The sequence below is a fragment of the Rhea americana genome, unplaced genomic scaffold, assembly GCF_003343005.1.
Source record: "Rhea americana isolate MKP2758 unplaced genomic scaffold, rheAme1 scaffold_0, whole genome shotgun sequence".
Taxonomy (NCBI): domain Eukaryota; kingdom Metazoa; phylum Chordata; class Aves; order Rheiformes; family Rheidae; genus Rhea; species Rhea americana.
The window spans coordinates 11658587-11682935 of record NW_028185037.1 but is presented as its reverse complement, the minus strand read 5'-3'; the positions used below and the strand labels follow the sequence as shown (position 1 = coordinate 11682935).

General features: G+C 38.7%; 2 protein-coding genes across 2 annotated transcripts in view; one reads left to right on the top strand and one right to left on the bottom strand.

Annotated features, from left to right (window-relative positions):
• MRPL13 (mitochondrial ribosomal protein L13) overlaps positions 1 to 2997 on the top strand; it is a 35704-nt gene extending 32707 nt beyond the window's left edge. Inside the window, exon 6 of the mRNA XM_085313549.1 lies at positions 2715 to 2997. Coding sequence (XP_085169675.1) covers positions 2715 to 2739 — 25 coding nt within the window. The 3' untranslated portion in view covers positions 2740 to 2997. The remainder of the gene's footprint in view (positions 1 to 2714) is intronic.
• Positions 2998 to 9330: 6333 nt separating this feature from the next.
• The window catches only part of COL14A1 (collagen type XIV alpha 1 chain), a 135503-nt gene continuing 120484 nt past the window's right edge, over positions 9331 to 24349 (bottom strand). Inside the window, exons 43-49 of the mRNA XM_085313433.1 lie at positions 22660 to 22695; positions 22139 to 22205; positions 21451 to 21639; positions 12662 to 12739; positions 11642 to 11797; positions 10166 to 10258; positions 9331 to 10075 (exon numbers count right to left, since the gene is read on the bottom strand). Of these exons, the coding sequence (XP_085169559.1) occupies positions 9939 to 10075; positions 10166 to 10258; positions 11642 to 11797; positions 12662 to 12739; positions 21451 to 21639; positions 22139 to 22205; positions 22660 to 22695 (756 nt within the window). The 3' untranslated portion in view covers positions 9331 to 9938. The remainder of the gene's footprint in view (positions 10076 to 10165; positions 10259 to 11641; positions 11798 to 12661; positions 12740 to 21450; positions 21640 to 22138; positions 22206 to 22659; positions 22696 to 24349) is intronic.

The following is a 24349-nucleotide window of genomic DNA, read 5'->3' as shown; positions in this document are numbered from 1 at the left end:
ACACAGCAGACAATTTTTTTCAAGAACATTACTTGAAAGAAAGAGAGAGATGAAGCTTTGTGAAGCCTTGCCTTTGGGTAAATTTCTGAACCATCTCTGCCAGGAGATACCATTTTCTTTGTTGCAAATGCAAAGTAATTGCAGCTTTGCTGAGGAAGTGTGAAAGCACAGCCAGCTGAGAACACCACTCCTCCAGGGATTTATGTGGTTTATCAATGAGCAGTTCTCCACTGGTGCTCACAAGTAGTTCATAATTCTCTCGGAATGGACAAGGTTTTTGTAGGTTCATATTCTTCCTCTGACAAGATATTTATTGCCAAAGGTAATATTTTTCAAGGCTTAGCTTTCCTAGTGCTAAGGAATCTTTAAAAACAGAGATTGTAGCCTCTGAAAGCCAAGTACCAGTAGGCATAAAAGCCTACTGTGACATTAGAAAAGGCTTTAAAAACTTTTATATTTGTTCACACAAGCATTTCAACAGAAAATTCTGCTTTTAAGCTTCATTAACTTCATAAGACTGCAAACTGAGAGTCCAGTGTCTTACGCATTCAACTTTAAGACAACGAGCACTAAGGTTAAAATGTGGATTGGACGCAGCACAAAATAAAAATAAATTAATTGAATTTACACCCCAGAGAAAAGTACTGTGAAACTGTCACCTCTGGAGCACTCTGTATTAAAATTATAAATGTGCCATTCAAAGAAAAACGTAGAATGCTTTGTTGAGCAATGTGAATTGGCTTATAAAAAGGAGTAATACATACGGGCTGCAAGACATCTGTATTTATACAATGTAATATTCAAAATTCTTCAGCGTGGTCTGTCTGTTCAGGATGGATGCAGTAATAAAACTTTTACTAAGTCACTGCTGAAATTTTTTCAAAATTCCACTCTTTCCTAATGTCTCACCAACAGTGTAATATTATGAAATATATATTCTGGTATGTAAGGATGAGATCTGAGTAACAAAATGTGGAATATTTCTGAGGATTTCAAGTATGGACTCTAGGAAATACGACTTCCCTTTCCAAATGTGGAGTTTGGAGTCCAGCATTAAACAAGTATGTAAACAATGGTGTTTGGTTTAAGCACTTCCTTGTTCATGTGCAGTACTTAAAGTTGTTTCATGTCAAAAAAGGTACAAGTTCAAATGTTAATACAGAATATACCACTTCAAGGGAAAACAGAGAAGCTTTGTAAATCATTACAATCTGAACACTAGCTTGTCTTTAAAGTTATTTTTTTTCTCTTTTAGTTTCATATAATCATAAAATTTTAGGTGGCATGCACTTAAAATAGCACATACTGAATTCCTGAGTTGTTTTCATGTAAGAATTTACAGACCTGTAGAAGAATGACATGAATGACTTGACTTTGCAGTATGATGAGTTGAAAAATGCTAGATATGCAACCTACAATGTTAATATCTATTAAGGAATTAAGAGATTTCTGCATGCCTTCTTCGCCACGATCTGAACACTGCCTCCACAGTGAGCTCCCTACTTCCATTGCTGTCTGCTTTTAATTTGCCTTAACAAAATTAATAATAAAATTTAGCAACATCATAACTTGGTTTGCTATTGTAGATTGCAGCTTTTGCTATATTCCAGTCTTGGGTTTTAATTCAGCTTCACAGAAAATCCACCACCATAATTTTCTCATACTATTACATGTTTACAAAACCTCTGTGATTACATCTCTGGTTCAATTCAAATGGAAGATATGGTTCACTTCATCTTTCCTAATTTCTGTATGAGACAAGCAATCAGAAAAGCCAAGAATAAAATGCTTCTGTAGTTATAATAGGTTGTTTTAGGGCAGATAGTGTGGCTGGGGATGTAGTTTGTTGTGCAGACCAGCTAGTTCATGCTGTGCATATGCCACGTGCACCCAGTGCATTCCAGGCGTCAGAGACCATCAGCCTGCACTGTTCTTTTTTTTGTTGTTGTTTGCTTGTTTGTTTTGTTTTTTGGGGGGTGGTGGTGGTTGAGTTTTATTTATKTATTTATTTATTTATTTTAAGTGACTTGGCAGACACCTGACTTTTCTCCAGGATTTGTTAGGGACATAAGCTTACAGAACTTAGCATTCTTATAAAAAGTATCTTCTGGTCTGATCTTACACCTTGTGGGTTCAGGGACAATGTGCCTTCTCCAGCCAGTGACTGTATGACAGGCAGAGAGTACGACATATGCTTTATAGGAAATTGCAGAGGATGACAAACAGCGCAGTCTTGTCTGAATGTTTTCTACATTTGTGATGCAAGAAGGAATTGGAGAAATTTTAAAAATTAAAGTAGGAATTGGGGAGGGGGTTTCAGTCATCAGGTTTCATTTTTCTAGCAACACTGTGGTGGACTATGCCGTTACCTTAAAACCTGCCATTTTGCAGAGATTATTCATTTTTAAGAAGTGGAGAAAAATTAATAATACTGTTTAAAGTCATTGTAAGACTGCATTTATTTTAAAGAGACTTTTTGTTTTGCTTAGGAAACTAGAAGTGGTCCATGAGAACACCTTGACCAACTAGTCATGATGTTTGTAAATTCTTAGGTGTGTTAGTAGACTTGTTTTTATCCAGAAAATATTCAGCAGCACAAAAATGTCGAGCACCCAGAATAAGGAAATAACAATATTTATGGCTGTTACTACATTCTTAAAGCAAAAGCGTTCTATTCTGTGTATTTTTGTAACCAAGTACTATTTTTTTTCTAGACCTAAAGATTATCGAAGGAAGTAACAATAAAAGAAGAAARTTTATTCTCAGGAATGTCTGCCCCATTTGAAGAAGAATTCTTCTAACTTGGAAGTCTCTGAGTCATCCCTTCTATATGGAATGTTTTTGACAGGTATTAGCAAAGTTTGTGGGGAAAGATTGTAAAAATTGTCATAACTAAAACAGCTAAGAATGGATATTGCATTATTGAAACACCTGTACTGTATATTGTATGATCTGGTGTTTGATAATTAAAATTCTTTTCTTATTATTATTACAGAATTGATGCATTTTTTATGAATGTTTACATCTCATTGAAATGAAGGCATTTCACTGCAAAACTTGAATTTCATGCAGTAAGAGTAGTGAATAATAATTATGGTCACAGAGGCTGTGTGAACAGCAGACTGTCAATAATCGGATGTAGTACTCTGATAAAACAGATGCTGAATGGCAATCTGGTGAATGAGAAAGTGCAAATTTCAGGTCGGAGAAAGGGAACTGTCCATGAAGTACTCATTTTCTCTTTAGGGAACATCAAAAACAAGTGACTTGAGCTGTTCTATGCTTCAGTGGAAGAAACCTTGTGCACTTCTGAAAGCCTTTTCTAGAATCCGGATATACCATGTAAAAATAATGCTGAATTTCTGCTGAATGCACATCTGTGCAGACCTGCAGTTTCCATATCTTTTTAGATGAATATGCCTACTTAAATTATTGTATTGATGAAAATCACAAACGTCTTCAAGAGCCAAATCATATTAAAACCAATGCTGCTTCTCAGAGAAAGCAGTTCATATTCATGTTCAAGCATACTGTAGTTCTCTTAGCTATAGGGAAAGTATTATGAAAAAATGGACCTTGGAGGAATCAGAAGGTGGTGAGATTTCTAGAGGGGATTTTTTAGATCCTGTGGGAGTTCATCTTGAAATCTTCAGATGACTTTTTTTCCTCTAGAAACCACTTTTCTGCATGACATGCTTTACCTATACTTCAGCATATTTGTTATGGTTGGGCAAATATTTGGTCACTATCTGTGCGTTTACATCATGAAGGTTTGACCTTTCAGATACAGTGTGCCCAGGGTTTGCAACACTGAAAATGAAGCTAAAGGTAACACAGATTTATGCTGTTAGGGGGAAGAGAGATTGCAGCATTCTACAGCATTTGGAGTTTCTCAGATGCCGAAAGATGGCCGTTTCAGACATACGTAGCGTGACTTTCAGAGGCAAGACGTTCTCTGCTACACTGAGAACAATCTAGCTCTTCCAGATGCGAGCAAGGACATTTCACAAAAGCACCACTGTATGGAATTTTAGCTGAAGTGTTTTCTGGAGTGTTCCTAAACAATAGGCTGAGTAGACTAACTGTACTAACAAATTCAAGCAAAGCAGATGTACCGTTACTATAAACTCTACAAGATACTGTACTCGGGCATGGTCATGCTTGACTTCATCTTCAGCCTTCCATGATCTTTTTCCATAACCTGTCTGCCTCCACACAAGAGACCATGTTGGTGGGAAAGATRCACTTCCATTACACAGTTTCTTAAGGAATTCAAATAATGAACAGAAACAGAACTGCTTTTTCAAGGTCTTACTGTTTTCCAGACTGTTGTTAGTCTGCTCTGTACTTAAACTGCTAGAACACTGAATGACAACATCAGGGTTGCCTCTTCTCTACTTTTGCTGGCTGCTGAATAGTATTAAATACGTATGCTACTTCATTCTTGGTACGGAGATGTTACTCTCTTGAGAGTTGATAACAATCTCTGTGCCTTAAAGTGTAGATGAAAAAAAGAACTTCATCAAGTTATATAGTATACTTTGGAAACTATGCATTATATATATTTTTTTTAACTGGTTCTTCCTCTTTGAGAATAGATCTGATGATAACATAACATGGTACAGAATTCCTTGAAGTATCAGTCAGGAAATGCAGCTTACATGGAGATGCTCTTCCTTCCCTTCACCCCCTTCAAGCTAAAATCTGATTTTGATTCAAGTCTGAAGAATATGCCTTCCTAACTTGTATTAAAGAATGGAGCAGCAACATTTTCCTTATGGAAACAAAACAATGAAACTGAACTTAAGTGCTGAATAATGCACAATAAGTCTTAAAATCAATTTTGCTTCTGCAAATCACTTTCCTGAAGTCTGTTACTGGTCTTTGGCATAGGTAATCCTGCAACCGGAACTGTTGCGTAAATAAATTGAAGCAGTTCTTTTTGGCTATATAGTAGAAAACATGGATGTGTTATTGTCCAAATTTTACATTATTTGCTAAGGAAAACTTGAGTATTTTCTATATCTGTTTTGTACAAATATAGTATAGAAAGAAAACCTTGTTTTATTTATATCCTGTTTTTCACATCAGACAGTTCCTTGGCATTCAGATGGGCTTATGCCAGGAAAGGTACCTCTCCAGTGAGTTTGCAGACTTAACTACATTTGGTTACTGACTTAAGAATTAATTAATAATTTTTTTAGAAAAAAGAAGATTAAAAATAGACTGTTTTTTAATAAAGACACAGTATAAATTTTATAGGTGAGATCTATATGGCTTCAGCTGTTCATCCTATGTCAAATGTTTAAAATCAGCAACTTAAGTTTATTAGGCCATGTGGGAAAAATCTGAGTTACAGTGACTGAATTTTGGAGAAAATGTTGACCTTACACTTCTATGTCTTACTTTTTTTGGCAAATACACAAATTCTGAATAATATTTTTATAATGTGCTAGTGCCCACCTAATGGTTACTTTTTATTACCAAGATATATGCAGGATGTTAATGTATGAACAAGAATGTATGAACATTCTGACTAGGAGGTGCCAGTAAATGTCACTATGAATACAAATTTAAAGCAAATAAATGAATAAAATCAATTAAGTTTGTACCTTAGTATATAAATTAATCTATAAATTTGTAACCAGTACTGCTACTTTATTACTTCTGRGCAATCCCTTCATTTGTTTAAGTCACTGGATAGACATCCTTTAAGTACATACTTATCTAACTGCCTGCTATAAATATTGTTTCACTGTGATTTCAGGCTGTTACTGCTCATTTGAAATGTGGAGCAAATAATACCAATGAATTGTCTTATTATGTAGAGTTCGAATGCATCTGCGCTACTTTCCCTACCTCCCTTTTGCTTCCGTGCCACTCTTACTAGTCCCACAGGAACCTGAGATTTGCATACGGGGTTGCATGATGACCCGTCTAGGCTGCAAATTATAAAGTCTTTCTGAGACAACTCCAGCAGAACTGCTTGAATGCTGATTTTTCCACCACTATCCTCAGAGTTTCTTCCAACGAACTGACAAATTGGCACAGTAGGGGGGAGCCTCTGGAATGTCTCAGCATGAGGAATTGGGAGATTTACCCCAAACATGTGGGGCTTTTTGCGGGTGTTCAGTCAGGTTATGTTCACCTGGGTGTTCACAGCCAAGTGCAGGCAGGTAAGTTAATCACCTGACACAAACATAACCTGCATTTACTTTAATGTGTGTCTGAATTTAAACTACATGTGCCAGACTTGAAAACAGTTACTTTATTATAAGAATCTAACTTTTCAGGAAAACAGAAGTACATCCTTTCACACGCACGCATGCATGCACGCATGTGTACATGTGTGCCCCCACATAGCTTGAACCTGTCAGGCCATCCAAAGCACTCTGACCTCCGTATTAACTTTACAATGAAAGATTTATATTTAACTTAGATGCTAGGAATTTCCACATATGGTACATGTATGTGTGTAGACACACAGGCATGCCCATTTGTTTGACACCTTAGTATCTGTAAAGTGGGGTTAATCTGGTTAAAGATAGGGGGAGGGGGCTATTTTAAGAGCATCCTAAAGACACTGTATCTAATCAGATGATGAGAGAAAACTATGTATTACTGTTAACACTTTCTTTAGGTAACAGCTCAGGATCTCAAACAGATACAGGTTTTGGCCTTGGAGAGGATCGTGTTCTTCTATTCCTTCTGTAGTGTTTGCTAACTGGTAACTCGTGCTCACACACTATGTACTTCAAAGTGTTCTTGAGAGAACTTTGGGAAGATTTTCTTTTTTCTTTCTTTCTTTCTTTTTTTTTTTTTTTTTTTTTTTTGGTAGGAGAACCCTTAACCATCTTTCAGCATGCAATACCGAAATACAGTAATATAATGTGCTCTTTTAGTACCTATGCCCCCAGTCCAAAAGACTCAATGAGAAGTAGAGCATCTTTCATTCATGTTCAGCCTGGAAAGAGAAAGCTTCAGGAGCCCTCAGAGCAGCCTTTCAATACCTGCAGGGAGATCATCATGGAAACAGAGCCAGGCTCTTCCCAGGGGTGTGTGGTGGGAAAAAGAGATAATGAGGTAAGTGGAAACAAGAGAAGTTCAGGCTGACTATAAAGAGAAACTTCTTCACCTTGAGCACAGCGGAGTGGGTTGCCCAGAGAGGTTGTGCAGCCTCCAWCCCAGGAGGGTTTTGCACCCCGGCTGGATAAAGCCCTGAGCAGCCAGCYCTGACCTAGACACTGCTTTGAGCAGGCAACTGGACTGAAGACCTCCTGCGGTCCCTTCCAGGCTGAATTATCCTGCAATCTCACATAGCAGCATCGGGGTTCGCTTACAGCAGTGCCAGTCACTTGCACTCATGTAACTGGATTGCACTGGTGGGCTTGTTGGGTGTTTTCTGAAGCAGCTGAGAAAACTGCCCTGGAAAGGCAGATCTGTGGGCTGGAAATTCCTATGTATTGAGGTGGGCATTTGAGTGCATTAGACAGGTAAGCAGAAGACCCGACCATTCCTGTATCATAAAGGGAAACAAAATGAGTCTGGTTAGTGCTAAATCTGTACCCTTTAAAGGATGGCATTAAATGTTACTGTTTTCAAAAGTGTGTTGTGCATGATATAGATTGCTAACCTTGAATTTGCAATTAATTATGCAGTATTTTAGGTTGTATGTATGTTAGAAAACATGGCTTTATCTGGGTTTATTCGGGTTCATTAAGTCTCGTCCAGGTCTTATAGAAATAAAATATATCTCCATCAGTTTCGTTACTTGCTGAGAATTTCAAAGCCCTTCCTTCTGCCACTGCTCGTGATCAGTCTAATTTTAGTTGAACAGTTAGTTAGATTATTTACAGGACTGCAAAGTCAAGCAGCTATTTACTTACAGCATTTAGGCAGAAACACTTCTTTTGGTAATAGTTTTACAATAAGCAAGTAAGTGGCTGCTTTCAAGGGATTAAATTAAGTACAAAGACATGATAGCCTGGCTGAGTATATTAACCAAACAACCCTGACTGACTTAAGCGAGTGTGAACTTGGCATGCTTCTTGAGATTAACTCCTGAGAATTCAAAGCAGACAAATGATGGTAAGGACAGTAAGATTGTGTCTGCTTTCAGCACACAAGAGTAGTATCGACCTTAAGTTTAATGTTATGCTATGATGTGGTGTACTATACTCTGTTAGTGTRAAGCTAAACTAGTTAGAGCTGGTCAATATATGTCTCTTTCTTTACTTAGCAAATTAGCTTATTAAGAAATAGCTTCATGATCTCATTTATACAACTCCAGGGAAACTGCCAGGAGAATTAGCATTCAATAAATGTCCACTGCTTGGCAGAAGTCTTCTTTTCTTATCAGTTTAAGACACCTAATTAAGCCTTTCCTAAGGCTTTCAAAACAACTATGTGCATACATCATGGTATGGAATATCAAGTTATCATTTTATACTTTTCCACCTTTAGATACAAGTCAGGCTGAGGAAATAATATCACCTTCAATTTGCTCCTCCACCAACTTTTTTCTTGCCCTCTTTCACTAAAATGATGGGAGTTGGGAGTGAAAGAAATAATGAGAAAATAGAAGTACAGCATAGAAAGGTAGATGGCCATCTAGCTGGACAGTGCCCTGGGGTGTAAGCAGCACTGGGTATTAATCACATGGATCAATGGTTTGAGTTACTAATGAGGCTGAGGGCTAGGCTTAACACCAGCTTCTCTCTCTTCTTCATGGGGGATTAMGCATGGCAGGGGCCAGAGGCAAAAGCCGTGGTCCATAGGTTGACCTCGCTCTATTTCTTTATAGGGCTGGATTAAAAGTATTCCAAGTCTTCAACTTCAGCTTAACCGCATGTACATCTTTGGAGCTTCTACTTCAAAACTGCTTCAAGCATCAGTCTCAGGAGTGCTGATCAAAGCTGTAATTTGAGTCACTTCTTCATGTATGTACCTGCTTTGTTTTAACATAATTGGTTTGCACTCTTCATTAAGTGGTTCTGGGCTGTGTTTGCCTTTCTTTTGTGTTTTCAATCATTCAATGAACTAAGTTGCCTTTGCAACTATACCTCTCCGTCTTTTGCTACTACTTTGGCATGTCACATCCATAGGTCGTACAAGCAACTTGCTTCATATCCACTCTTTTCAGTTGTTCATCTGTAATTTTTAAAGTAAGGCTACACATTGGTTCAACTAAATGTTGGAACTGTTTTCATAGATGCTTTAAAATAAAACTGCTGTCTAGAAGTGCTGAAAAATATATTTTCTTTTCTTTACATTTTGTCCCCCTGAAGATTAATACAGTTGTTCCAAGTTAAAGACCAGTGGAATAGCGTGTTAACGTATAAAAGCTTGCCACTTTTATTTGCATACAAAACAGAAATTAAAGAGGTTCACAATAAATTATCAGTGTGTTCCCAGAGAACATTCTTGTGTCTTTATATAATGTGGGTTAAAAAAAAAAATCCATTAACATAAGATTTCTTTGCAAAAGGGTAATAGCTGGGCTTAAGGAAACATCCTGATTATGCTTTCTTCTCGCTGGTGAATTTAGTAGGGTTATTCTGCTAGAAAAGCAATTTTATCAAAGACTAACAGAATGTAGTCTGTTGGAAAATCACAGATAACAAAACATTAACTTTTCTGAATTGTCCCAAGTACACCAACTATCCTGATGCAGTTTTTTAGGCACAGTTTGAATAGTGTATTGAACAGTAATCCAAAGAAAGATCTACAAATGACCTTTCATCATCATCTAGCACCAACCCCACTAACATACTAAGTTTCTGGCATGCAAGGTAATTACCATTATTTGTTGTGTCAACTGGTTGTGTACATTTTTTCCCATTAACATAAGAGCCTGTAAACATTTTCCATGACAGGTTAGGCACCTGGACAAAAGGCCAAACATACAAACATAAAATGTTTCCCTTTTTATCAGTTCATTAAGAGGTTTTTTTTCCAGTTGCCTTCTTCTGTACTGGCATGTTGATGCTTCTTTTGGATATCTTCCTTGTGAAGCGACTAATTCCTGGGGATCTCAGTTCAACGGCTTCCATCTCTTCTCGAACAGGAGTAAACTCTGGTTGAGCAAGATGAGGTGATGGATAGGACTGGGAGTATGGGGATGGTAAGGGGTAGGACCCGTGAACTACGTACGGCTGTTGCTCACCATCATAAAGGTCCTCAGGGTCATAGATTTGGTAGGAGTTATGTGGCAACTGCACTACTGGGATGTCTTGATCTGTTGGTTCACCGTATCCACCTTAACCCACCACCACAAGAGTATTCATATGGTTAACACAGGAGAAGGAGAGTAGAAAATTAGAGCACTCATTAGGAAAATGACTTTTTTAATATATATGTATATAGAATATATATGTATCTCTTTAAATACACATCTTTATTCACAAAAAGGAACAGTGAAAACATTTAACCAAATTAATAAGCTGGAGCAATTGGAAACCCACCAACAGACAGCCAAGTTTGTTGGAAACCACCACCAGAATTTGACCTGTGTCCAGTTGTAATACTGTACTTGTAATATACTGCACAACCTGCCTGCTTTAGCTTATTCCAATTATCATCTAGAATATATTATTAATGGGTAAAATGTGTCAGGCAATAATTTTTAGCAGTGCAAGGAAGCTAAGTGCATATACAGCAGCTAAGAAGTTCATTAGTGGTAGTCAATATCGTTGATGGAAAGCATAGAGCAGTTCAGCATCCATTTCTGACCTTCAGCCAAATGAGAAATGAACCAGAATGAGCCTTTCACCTTCTGGATTCGTAGCCATTGTAAGGGATTGGGCCTTAAAACAGGAAAATGAACAACGGGGAAGGGAAATGAGAAAAGGATAGGAAGAGACGACAACAAAAACATTCACATAAGTAAAACATACAAATCAGATCACAGGCAGATTAAACTGTAAACATCAAACAAATCTGGCTTGTGCATACCATTTGTAGTGAATAGGACCTTACTAAAACGAATTTAAATTTTAGGTTGGGCAACATTACTTTTGCTAATTGTATAACTTCCTCCCACGGCCTTTCCGTGCTATAACATAAAAGAAAAGTAAGATACAGAAAAGCTTTAGAAAGAATCCTTTTCTCCAGATCGCGTCCACTGTTAATGATGAACACACGTGCAGCCTCATTTCAGGTTACACTATCACAGGTTTAGTAACGTTCATGCTCTCATGCTATACAGAGGCGCATGGAAGAGGAAGTTGAGCAAYATGTTTTAAAAGCTACAAACGTGAAACTTCTGCCGTCACGAAGATTAGGAGATGGGGACTCAACACACAGAACATTCAGTTGAGATGGAGCAGGCTCATACAATTACACAAACATGTACAAGACAAAAACCCAATACACTTCATCCTTTTTACAGGCCTGAATTAGATGGTGGACTTTCTCTGTTCACTACACTGCAGCCACATTCTGTTCTTGGTGCAGTTCCACAAGAAGAATTGGACATGTGTGCGTTTTTAAGGAGTTACCACATTTTATTGCAAGGTTTATCAGTAGCCTCCAGCTCACTTTGGCTGTTAGAAAAAAAAATGCTACATTTTCTTGCTACTCCCCCACATCTGAAAATACCAGCAATACCGAAGCCTGAAATACAGAGATCATAACTACTCACCTCCCATACCGTAACTGGCGCAGGAAGAGGGATCGCAGTACCCCGGGGGGCCGGAGGGACCCTGTGAGCCCGGTGGCCCTGTATGACCAGCTGGGCCTCGTGGGCCTGGAGAGCCTGGTGGGCCCGGGCTCCCAGTGCGGCTTTCRCCTGGAGGTCCTGCATGAAATACAGAGATGAAGGGTGATCAGCACCTTCCATAAAAACCACCGAGCTCAGGCTGCCTTGGCAGTACCACAGGCGTGGTGCTAGGATACCACGGCACGGAGAGCATCACAAATACTCACAGGAGCTAGTTTAACCGGAGGGGACGGAGCTGCCTGTTCAAACTTGCCCCGCGCAAGCAGAGGGAAAAGCTGCAGCATTTTCCCTGCTCCTGACAGGCCTCACCTCCTCTCTGGCTGCAGCTACGTCTTCCTTGCCAGGACAGCTTTTAGCCAGAAATTTATACTAGTATTTCTGAAGAACAAATGTTTCACCAAGTGTCAGACGTTTGGAAAGACAGTTTCATGGGGGAGGACAGCCCTGGCTCCTGGCATGGCTCTCCTGTTTACCTACTCCGTTTCAATGCACCAGCTGGGTAACGCTGTGCCTCAATATCTGTACTCACATGGAAAAATATCCTACCAAATCAATGCAATTTTTTCATCTATTTCAACAGGACCTGGATTTTACCCTCTGTAATTTTCCAGGAGCTAAATATAAATTCCTTTGATTAATGTGCTTAGATACATTTCTCTGCCAGGTTACAGTTAAGTAGGGTCTTGAGTCAGAAAATAAAACAGAAATAAAAAAACAGAAAATAAAACAGAAAATAYTAGTGTGACTGATGACACCATCACATATCATATTGCAATGCCATATTACATAGTAAGAACATCAAGACACTAAGGTATCCAAACCAGTGACACTTTCACAGTTGCTTAAGCCTTGAAAGTGTAGAACAGAGCCATGAAATTCTTATCTGCTTTGCAAATGGGTAAGAGTGGGCTAACCCAGATACCCCAAAAGTGATAACTTTACCTGTAGATCCTGGTGGGCCTCGGGGTCCTTGTGTTCCAATGCCTGGATTACCTTTTTCTCCTTTCTCGCCTGGTAAACCTAATGAAATAGTACTCATCAGAGCCAAATTTTGAAAAATGCAAAAGGCTTATTATTTAACCAGTTTTATAATTCCATACATCATTATTTTTCACTTAAACACAGAGGAGAGATAGAGGAAGAAATAAAGAATTATTTGATTCTTTCTTCTTCTCTTTTTGGACAGGAATCGTGGTATTCCTGGGGTCTTAAGCCAYGGTGGTTTCATTGAGGCAGTATGTAGAGGCATAAGCCAACTTCTAGGCTGTGCCGTTGGCAGTGTTGGAAGGCTACTTCTGGACTATACCAAGGCTCAACTACAGTAAGCCAGAAGAATCGTTGGAGCCTCACAAAACTATCTATAATTTACTGTGTGGTCCAAAAAAGTAAGAATATTTAATGCTATACCCAATTTATCTTCACTTCAAGCATTTACCCACCAAACAGTGGATCAGCAGAAGAGCTCTACAAATAGAAGGAGAGAGTTACCATGACTTACTGCAGAGCGTTAAGCTGCTGAAGTACAAGAAAGGAGCTTCTGTGCAGCCAGCATCTGGCCCCCAAAAATGAAGTTTCCCAGCCATGAAACCCTTATGTTCCACCATGCTCAGTCAGTGAGCTGCATTCCTGCACTTTCTGATGCCTCTGAACTTCTACTGTTGGAGTCTGACCTGTGGAGATCACAGATCTAGTAATTCAGAAAAGGCACTGTATTCTTCCAGCTTTCCATCTCCTTCTCTGCTACCCTTATGGCATCCTATGAAACACTTGCTATACAGCAGCTATCACAATGAACAGTGTCAAACTGAAGTAGGTGTCAAAACTACAAAATCCAGACCTTGAGTTTCCACTAGCGACTTGGAAACTCACAAAATCTGTCTTTGATTTGGATGGTTCAAAGACACACAATCCAGGCTGGGTTTTGGGACTTTCCCCCCMCTTTTCCAGACCTCCGAGCACTGGTAATTGCTCTCACTGCTTCACAACTTCCACACTTTCAGAATCAAAGCCAATATTGAGCACCTTTACAAAAGCAAAGTAGACAGAAAACAGCTGCTACCCATGATGGGCTAGTATCCCTAATTTCAACTGACTGGCCTCCTTCCTTCCTTTTTGCTCAGGTAACTGTTACCTGATAGGGAAAAGTATCTGTAAGACACCTCCTGGGTGACTSTCCAAGCCCTCATTTTTTCAAGGAGCCTCATCAGATCTTTTCCTTCTGTAGTTAATTTCTGATGGAAGTAAAGAAACAAAAACAAACTGAGAAGAAAAGAAGTATTTAAAACCCATCCACGACAAAGAACTGCTCACCTCAARTTTATGAAATAAGGGTCCACCAATAAGCAACACAGACAAACAGTTGCATGTGTATGTCCTGAGATAGCAGTTGGGCTTTTGATGGCAGCATGAGCAAAGGGGGAGTGGAAAGGCCAAGAGAAGAATACATTGCAGATAGATACACTCTTTGAAAACCAACAGTAGCTTTACAGAATGGCTGGCAATGTGACATTGCACAGTGCTGTACATTGTAAGTCAGCACATGAAAGCACTGCACTGACAGCACTGGAAGAGGAGCCCACGCCACCCATGGACAGCTTCCAGCTCCACCTTCTGCTCTCTGCATGCTTTAGTTCAGTGCCTCCTCTCCAAGGTCAGGGCTAAGCAGGTCCCCATCTGGGCCTATATAAATTACTTCCCTTAGTTCTTTGGGAAGGAGATGTCAGGAACTTAGAACAGGAATGGAGTCAGTGAAATTTCCTGTAATCTCTTCCCCAGCTGAAAACTCAAGAAGAACCTAGGCCTCAACACTCAGCATCCTCAGGGATTAGATAATTTTAATTCACACCAGGCAGGAGATTCAGTATCTGCTAGGTCTGCTAAAGAACAGGTGGCTTCATAGACAATAAATCATCTAACTTCTCCTGAAAAACACAGGCCACACAACTGCACTCAAGTTACTCCTTACAAAGCACAGCGTTTTTAACCAACACATGACAAGTTCTTTGTCTTACCTCACACTTTAGAAGGCTTTTTGCCACTGTTCTGGTACAGTTTAAGTATTTTCTGTTTCCATTTTGTACTTTTATTTCCTTTGATTGGACAACGTTTATCTTTTTTAATGTCTTTCAGTGACCGATTATTTTTTTCATTAAGAAATTATATAATCATAATCACATTATATAACATTTTCCATTAGGAGGTCACCGAAGTTTTACCAATGTCTCCAGTAACATGGCCAAACTAAGTTAGCAGAAGCGGCAAGACAGCGTGGAAGGTAGCAGAGATTCAGCAGGATGAGGCAGCTCAGAACAGGAGAGGCCGGACAGGATGGTGCRAAGCGAGGCATGAATTAATACAGAAACTATTGCAGTAACATCAGTGCTCCACAACCCTGATATCACTTCGTCTGACACATACAAGAACCACAGTATTACCACAGAGCAYTCCTCTGGAGTTGTACAGCTAGCAGGTATGTCTAAGCTACCACCCATCACAACTGTGCTTATTGAGTCCAAGCAAATCAGAAGCAGAGCAATACAGTCACAGGCCTGTGGTACTCTACCCAAGCTTATAAGCCATGATAAGAGACAAGACTTCATGGCAAGAAATAGACTCTAGATGAACAATCATGCAGAGGCAGCTATGATGACTTCAGTTCCAAGCTAACACCTCCGCATACTACTACTTGTATTGGGTAGATATACCTATGCAGGTAAGACCTACCTTAGTGAAATCAGTGCTGCAGAGCACTGCAGGGGGTAGCTGGCACAACCTAAATCTCTTCTCACACAAAACTCAGTCAAGATGAGGTTTCTCCCCTCTAGGATCATCTGTATTTTTCAGGATTTCCCAGATGGAACTACATGAACACCACAGTAAGCTCCTGCGCAGGCTCTGTAGATTTCCAGGCATRTGTTTGCACATGGCTCAAATTCAGTTACTCTATTTTCCAGAAATCTTGGATGTCCAAATGTAGACAATTCTGCAAATCTACTGCATATTTTCAGCCAACAGAAGGTGGTATAGCATAGATGTGATTACATATTCTCCTGTACTCTGGTTCCAACTACTTTCTCAGGATGCATTAGGCCAGAAAAGCCAGTCTCTAGCCTAAATTCTTAAAAACTCACCAGGGAAGAAGAAGAGCTTGTTACAGATCTTGCTCTAGTATCAAATATCCAATACACATAAGCAGGACCACAAAGGCTTCTCATAGTGGTGGTAGGAGTAGGTGAGAAAGGGATGTAGCTTCAAATTTCCTGAAATGATGTTCTAACCATTTAGCCACTAGAGAAAAATTGGAGACTTGCTAGCACAACCATCTCTTCTTTCAAGCTCCCCTCATATTTGATCTTCCTATTGTCCATCTTGCTTGTACCCAGCTGCTTTCTCTTACAACAGTCAGTTCATGCCTGGTCTTTTGCAGGYAGACATGAGTAACCTCTTGCCAAGCTGAAGATTACTAAAGGCAGTACGTCCAAACTGATGGAGCAGTAGCCTTGTGCTAATATAAACTTGTTTCAAAGCAAGGATTGAACACCATGTTAACACAACCAATTTGATCTTCTCAGAACAGCAGCAGACCAAACCTGTATCCAATTGTGTCCATCATGTGCTAACATACCTCAGCATACCTATCTCACCACATGGTTTTATCAGGTGACTATGGGTCTTGTTCAGACTGTTTAGGCTTTTAGATCATAAAGTGCCAAAAGGTAAGTTTCTGGAATTTTACATCCATATCCTCTCCTAAATCTCATTGAAGGTCAACGTCTTCAGTGTTTATATTACTCAGACATTTTGAAATTTGTCAACATTTTTTCTTTTGGGATTCTTAGCAATGCAATACACAGGATCCCTCCTTTCAGAATCTCTGTCCTCCAAGTCCAGTAGGAGACTTCTGTCTGTAATCTAGAGTTTGGATAGCACATGAACTTGCAGTTTCAATGATGTGAAGTGCTATACCACACCTTTGATAAATGATCTCTTGGTCATAGTTAATAGCCCCTCCCCCCCTTATAAATCACAAAACTTTCAGAATTCACCCATTTTTCTTTATACTGAGTCTATCTTTGCATTTCATTAGAGACAGCTTGTAGAAAGTCAACCAGACAAGACATCGCTTTCCATGTACATTGCTGTAATGGCTAATCACTGTTAGAGATAAAAATGTGTGTCAAAAATTGTCATTTGAGTTAGTGTGGCTTCAAATTCTAATAACTGTTTTCATATTTGTTCTCAGGACAGACCTTCAAACTATCTCTCTTCTTTCAAGCTAAACATTTTTGTATGTCTTRTCTCCATACAAAATAAGCAGCTGCTTTGGTTCAGCCCTGTGTTGATGACAAGCAACTTAAATCAATTATTTCCAGTCCTCTGCTAAAGATACTTCTGATAGCATCAGTTACTAAAAAACCAAATGAAGTTCATGAACTCTTTCTCGAGAAAGGATGATGAAATGCCCATGGCTTCTGCAAAAAGAGAAATCTTAGGTATTGTTTATCTACTTTTGTCTTCATTAGAGTACTGTCCTCTTAGAAGAGCTGCATAATACAATTTAAAAAAACTGAACTACTACCCAAAATTGTCCTCTTTTATATTTAATATTTAATTGACTGAACTGGCCAAACTTCCATTTAACTCAATTGGAATTTAGCCATCAGAGCTGTAAACATGTGGTTTTCGATAACACACATTTAACTAGGTCTTTCATATGAAGCCAGGAAGCAAATATGGATGAAGCTGTAGTTGAGAACAGTGACTTTTGCAGTGACAGCTTATGTACTTATTTTATTCTCACAGCAGCAGGATGGCATCAGCAGCCACAAGTTTTGCACACCGCTTCAGGACAAGTTGTAAGAGCAGTTCACCCAGTGGTAAAAAAAAGAACTGCATTTGCACAACTTTTGAAAGCTAGCAATGCATCAGTATAATTTTTATTACTGATTTTATAATTTCACTCAGGATTGAGAAAACCGCCTAGAAGTTATAAAAAACCATGAAAACTGCACTGAATCTATGCTTCTTTGTATTACTCTACAAAAAATCTAAATTCTTCCAGAATACTCAGAAACCAGACACTAGAAGTCCCTGCTCATAAACAGAAAACTAAAGCAAAAGCTGTTGAGACTAGTAAAAATAAAAACAGAAATCATTGCTGTGAAAAATCAATGTTTCCAAAACTCCTACATTCATGCAAATATGTCAGGGAGCAAAATTCTAGTAATTTATCCAGGATTAGGTGCTGTAGGGGAATGATAACACAATATGGCCTCCTTAATCTTTAAGTCATTGGTCTGATTCATGTGGCCTGTTCGGCACAACTAACTGGTCAATATTGCTAAAAATATTGAGGTAGCCAGAGATGTTCATTACATCATTAAAAAAAAAATAAAACAGGTAAGACCCACAGTGTGCAACTAAAACAACATTCAGTTGGTAAAACCATATGACAAATGCACTGGTGTGATCCCAATCTAGTCACTAATGTCTACGCTGAAAAAAAAAAAAAGATCTCAACTGGCAATAGACTCGGAGAACTGGATTTGTCAAGAGGATGAATTATCYCTTCTCACTGAGGTGGTCTTTCTTGGACTGACTAGCTTAGTGTATTAGCAGTGAGAAGACACATTAAGGAACGGGACGCCCCAGGCCTAGAAGTTCAAGTGGAGGTTTCTAGCACAACTCAAAGACACTCTCTCACTCCAAGCCTCCTTCCAAAAACTCTGATTAACACTTGGCAGAGTGACAAAGGAAACAAGGGGAAAGAAGCTATTGGCCGGGCAAGTTAGCAAGGAAGTTCATTGATTCCAAGATCTTTCACTTCTGACATTTCCAGCAAAGCTCTGTTCAGTGCATAATTTCTAACCAATTCCCCACTCTGCATTTSAAAGTCCCCACATCTCACAAACTCGGACCAAATGCTCGGCGGCCAGGAGAGGTGGATGAGAGGAAATATCTAGCCTCCTCCCACCTTCTCTCTCCCCAGTCTAACAGCACCTTTTCATTCAACTCAGAGCCAGTAACAGGTTCTTGCAGCAACACCAATAGCTTGAAATCTATGGGGAAAAAAGCAACACGCTACTAGATAAAGAAACAGGTATTTTTTCTTCTTCTAATGCCTTTTTTTCAGTATGCTCTGCTGGCACTGCTGCCACTCTTGCAGTGCACTTTCAGTACTTAAAGATGGAAGCTGACTTTCAGCATTGCTAATCTAGCACTGTTACTGAATATTAAATTAACTTCATATACAAAAAAAATGCTGATGACAAAAAGAAACATATTGTTCATAARGACCTCCAAGTGGCTGGCTGGAGATTTTCATGATAGGACTAAAAATTGTGACTTTATGAACACGATAAAYGCAAATAATGCTTGAGGACATAGCAAAGAATGGGTTTAGAGTCTGTTTATCCTACTTTCTTTAGTCACTGGAAACTCAGTCCAGAAGTTACTCTAGTACGCAAGTAGAATCATTCTTGCCTGCTAATTTAATGTACAATGAGTAGTTGGGAAGGCACTAAGAATGGGGAATATACAGAAAACTTCCAATCAATTTCGACAATCACAAAGCTGGTAAAAAATATTTTTACTTTTTACTATTCTGTTTTAGKGGCAGACTAGAGCAATCTCTGTAGAAATGGAGTCTGAAATCTCCTGGGGTCTGATATAGCCATGATATGTTTCTGTTAAATAAACTTCTGCTACATCAATCACTCATCAGTCCAAAGCCTCAGTTGCTTCTGAAGAAATTAGATCCTCAAGGAGTAACAAATTATCCCGTATTTTTTCCTAGATGCTGAATGAGCTCTTTCCTCTTCAGGTTATGTTACAAGTTCCTGTTACGTGATTGAGCTAAAAACCATTTTCACTCCAAATAAACTAGCCAATTATTTTGTCTTTAAGTTTATCCACAGAGTTTCAGTTCTTAAAACAAACTCATTTTAGGCTGTAGGTACAATAAAACAATCTCAACTTTTGACATGAGTCACTTCTTATGAAAATCTGCAGAGAGCTCTGGCTGACTGATTATTGTTCTTGAAGCATGCTTGATAAGAGCTCGCTCTCCACCAAGTACAAAATTCTCCACAAGCACTCTCCACCAAAATCAGTCCTTTCTAGCATCAGCTATTTACAGAGACAGGAATAAGAAATACAAAGGCCACGTTAYGGTGCATTATTCGGTTATAACTACCTAATACTTTTTTTTTTTTTAACATAAATATTTACCCTTGCTGTAGTCACTCTATTGCCAATGTTGTCTCTTACAAATTATTATCACCTAACCTGCACCAAATTTTATTTAAGTGACTGTATCTAATCCTTTTGTGATTTCAGCATAGTACAGCATGCCGGGTCTGGACCTCAGCACAAAAAATACAAAGAAGATACATACTAAATGTTGGGTCACAAGTTTCACCTTTCATAGCCTGGTAGTTTGGTACCTCCATTCCAGGAGCCCCAGCAAAATATCCTGTGTACTCAATAGTTCCCATCTAAGAAGACATTTAAAATATGCTAATATATTATGGAAGTAATTACCCTGAAATCTGCACTCATTTTCTCCAGGTCACCACTTTTAAAGTCAGTTACTTATTTGCTGCCTCTTCCAATTTTCTTTCATCGTTGTCCCCTCCCCCCCCCCTTCCTTATTCTTTTTGGACAATGTCTTCTCTTTGCTCAGCAACATGTGTGACAAGCCAGCACTCTAAAACTTGCCTCTTTTTTAAAAAGGGTAATTAGAATTACAGTCTTGAGGGGAAGGAAGGTCCAATAAACTCATAGGTCACTCAACAACTTTCTCCTCAAAACAATGCTTTAACTCTGGTCTTCATGGCTACTGTGATTATCTGCTCCATCCCTAACCGAACAGCTTTTATAACAATTCATTTTTAAAATCCAATTATCAAATTTTCATAATAGCAACAACAATTCTTTAGTCTTGAATAGTACATTTGTTTCAGGGGTTTCCAGGTGGTATTTTGGGTTTTCATTCACTTCCTTGGGTAAAGATTCACTTTCACAGACATGGTGACTCCCTATCACCTCTGTCAGGTAGTCCAGCACACAAAAGTTTGCCAGTGATGCAGAGACAAAAAGTAAATCACAATACAGAACTTGTTTTTTTACTGGATAAAACTGGAGAAGGAGAAAGGAATATAGCCCCACAAGTAAGAAAAAGAGGAGAATTCTTGCAAACAGACAGATAATTGTATTATTTCTCTCTGACATCCCTATTTCCTGTTCTTGCTCCTTCCATCCCCTCGAAACTATGACTTCTTTTTCTCTTCTGATCAACCTTGCTCCTTTCATAGCTTAGTAATCTTCAGATTGACATGTCTCAAGTTTAGCAGGAAAGTTCAATCTTTCACCAGCACTAACCTTTCAGTTTTCATGATGATTTTCTTCAAAAGCTCCTTGTTTATACATTTACAGTTCCATCTCATGTCAGAACCTACTAAAATGCAAGCATGAGGTGATGTGCCCAGTTAGACACCACTAGTCTTCAGCATCAATCTCAGCCTGATCCCACCAAATCAAATCCTGTAAAGCCTGCATTACTTGCAGGACCACGAGTTTCTGGAACTTTCATTATGCTCTGTGTTGAGCTCACCAATCAAGTATCAAGAAAATGTTCATTCTCATGATAAATTTAGACAGGAGAAAAAAAGCCATTTGGTTGTATCAGGAAAGGAAAGGTACTTTTTGTACATGTGAAATATGAAGATTACCTCTTTCTCCTGGTCTTCCTGGTTGGCCAGGACTTCCTGGAAACCCTTGCATGCCTGGTGATCCTTGCTCACCCTGTGGCCCCGGAGACCCTGGCCGACCTGGTTCCCCAGGAGGTCCTGCGATGGTTCGTGTTGAGACAGACTGGCTTGGAATCTGGTTCAGAATTGAGTTATATCTTGCCATATGACCTAGCACGAAAAAAATGTCATCATTTTCAAGTTGCAGTAGAGAATCTGTTTGAACAGAGCACTGGCAGATCCCCAAGACTGTGGTCTATCAGGTTAGTGAATTTTCATAATACGAGGTTTTTTGCTTGTTGGTGGAGAAATAGTGGTTTAGGGATATACAGATGAGAGGATGAGCTATTGTGCAGAATTTTATTTCCTTGCTTTGGTGTTTTTTCTGGTATTTTATGTCTATATGAATTTTAAAATTATTATAGCAGAACCTTCTGTATATTTTAATAGCCCAGAGACAATTACAGCATTTTAGATGCCTGATGCTAATCAATTCTAATTGGATCTAAATCTCGTTGAACATAAATCTAGATGAACATAAATCCTGACTGTCTAGCCTAAAACCAACAGATCCCTTTGGACACTGTGAAAAGCGTCATAATTATAAGTAACTGTGGCAGGAAGAGATCCATTCTAGAGATAGGAACATATGAACTATTCATGTACCTACCCTGGATAAGTTGTTCACACACTTGACGAGCAACAGCACGCACCATTGCTTGGGACTGGAGATCACCCTGGATAAGAACAGCAGCAGTATAATACCACACTGTTTTTTTATCATTTCTCTCTTGAAAATATTCAGAGCAATGAAAGACATTTATTATTCCCRAGAGAGTATATCCTCATAGATGAGGAAAAAAAGCCAAAAAAGTTTGAGGATTTCCATGGTTCCCATTATTGTTTTTAGTCAGCAGAGGTCTGAGAAGATAACCCTCGTGAGAGATTTGGGGACATGCTTAACATCACATACTTCTCACTTTCAGAATACTAATATAGCTACGTGTTAAGACAATGTCTGAGAAAGGAGGAAAGTTTGCCTAACTGAACACATAACTCTATTGGGCCTGTGAACACAGAGAMACATAAATGGTTGGAGAAAAGCTTTTTTTAAATGAGATACAAGGTCTTACCAGGGGGAAAAAGAAAAAAACAAAAAAAAGTGGCTCTGATATGAACTTAAAGACTTACCCGTTCACCCCTTTCACCCTTAGCCCCAGGAGCACCCTACAAAAAGATTAAATACAAAATCAATTCTCTGTTTTTTCTTCCTCACAACTTTGAAACCCTTGATATAGTCTCTCTTACAACAATGCAGTGAAAGCAAAAAAAAACCCAACATAAAGTTTCAGGAGGCTATGTGACAACAATCAGCATACTTCTCCATTTCAGTACACAACAAAATGCCTCCCTTTGGCAATTCTATGGAGCTAATAACTTTCCCAGGGGTTTCTGACCTCTGAGTTTTCCCTCACTTTGTGTCTGAACCCTTGGGGACAAGTGAGCAGTGTTTCCCAAGTAGATTACCACTACAGGAGCTAACAGCCATCTTGGGGGAGAAAGAAGGAACATSTGCTCTTGTGACTTATTCAGTCACATACTGAATTTTGTTGTCTAAAAAGGCAGCAAGGGCAGATGACCAGATGATGCATTTCACATGGCTGAAATGCATCTAAAATGCATCTGAGAAGGCTGATGGGAGACAAAATATCAGTTTGAAATTTATAGTGTTTCTTGCTCCAAGGATCTGTATCCACTATGAACTGGGTCAGCAATACTACAAAGAAAATTAAGTATGACATCAGAGACAGTGTAATACTATATCGATGGCCACAATGATTATGCACTGGGTAAGTCGTCTAAAGCACTTACAACTTTTCCAATAGAGGTTTTTGAGGGTAGGCTAAACACCTTTCAGTAACTGCTAAAATGCAGAACGGTTTGTATGAAGAGGTAACCAACTAACTGATGCATGGTTGAGGCGTATCTTARGAAAGAAGAAAATCCTAAAATCACTGCAAGATCTTTCGACTCTAATTTTTGGAAAGAGAGTTATTGAAATTCAATTATTTTTCACCCACCTAGCTGTTTTTTTCAGAACTGTTAAGAGTTTAAACGTTCGTAGTGTAGGGCTTACATGATGCACAGGAGTATCTACACTCCAGGAAATTCAGTTCAATATCTGAAACATGTGTTTGGACAGGAACTAAAGAGTCAACATGTCATATATTGATAGTAATAAGCTCCAAAGCTCATCAAATCTCTTTAGCGGCCTTCATGATTACACTGAGAAACTATGCAGAACTGGGCACTAGGTTATTTCCTTTGCTTATATATTATCAATCATTTCATTCCCATTTAGCCAAATAAAAATGCTTGCATTAGACTAAATCTCCAAAGCAAACTGGACACTGGAAAAATAATTGTTTTTTAGTCTCCAAATCAAGCCAGAAGTGCACACCATCATGTTCAGGTGCCTTTTAAAACAAAATATAATATTCACTTTGATATAGGGAAAAAATAGAGCAGGCTTTATAGTGTTAACCAAATGTTCAAATTATATAATTGAAATATAAATTATCTGAACTGTTGCAAAGAAACAAATATCCACTGAAAACCTTCCAAAACTGTACCTTTTATATAATTTACATATTCATTTTATCGTTGGAGTCTTTTCTTGTAGTTAAACTGTCTTCTTTGATAACAGAGAAAATGACATTTTAAAGACAAACTTGGTACTAGAGCTTCCTTTGGTAAAATCGAGGGTGTAATTTTGCACTACTGAGGTTGGTGGTCAACTGTTCTGCAGATGAAATCTATAACAACATTATAGAAAAAGGCCTGATCTTTATGTGTCAGTTGCTCTGATGCAAATTAAGAG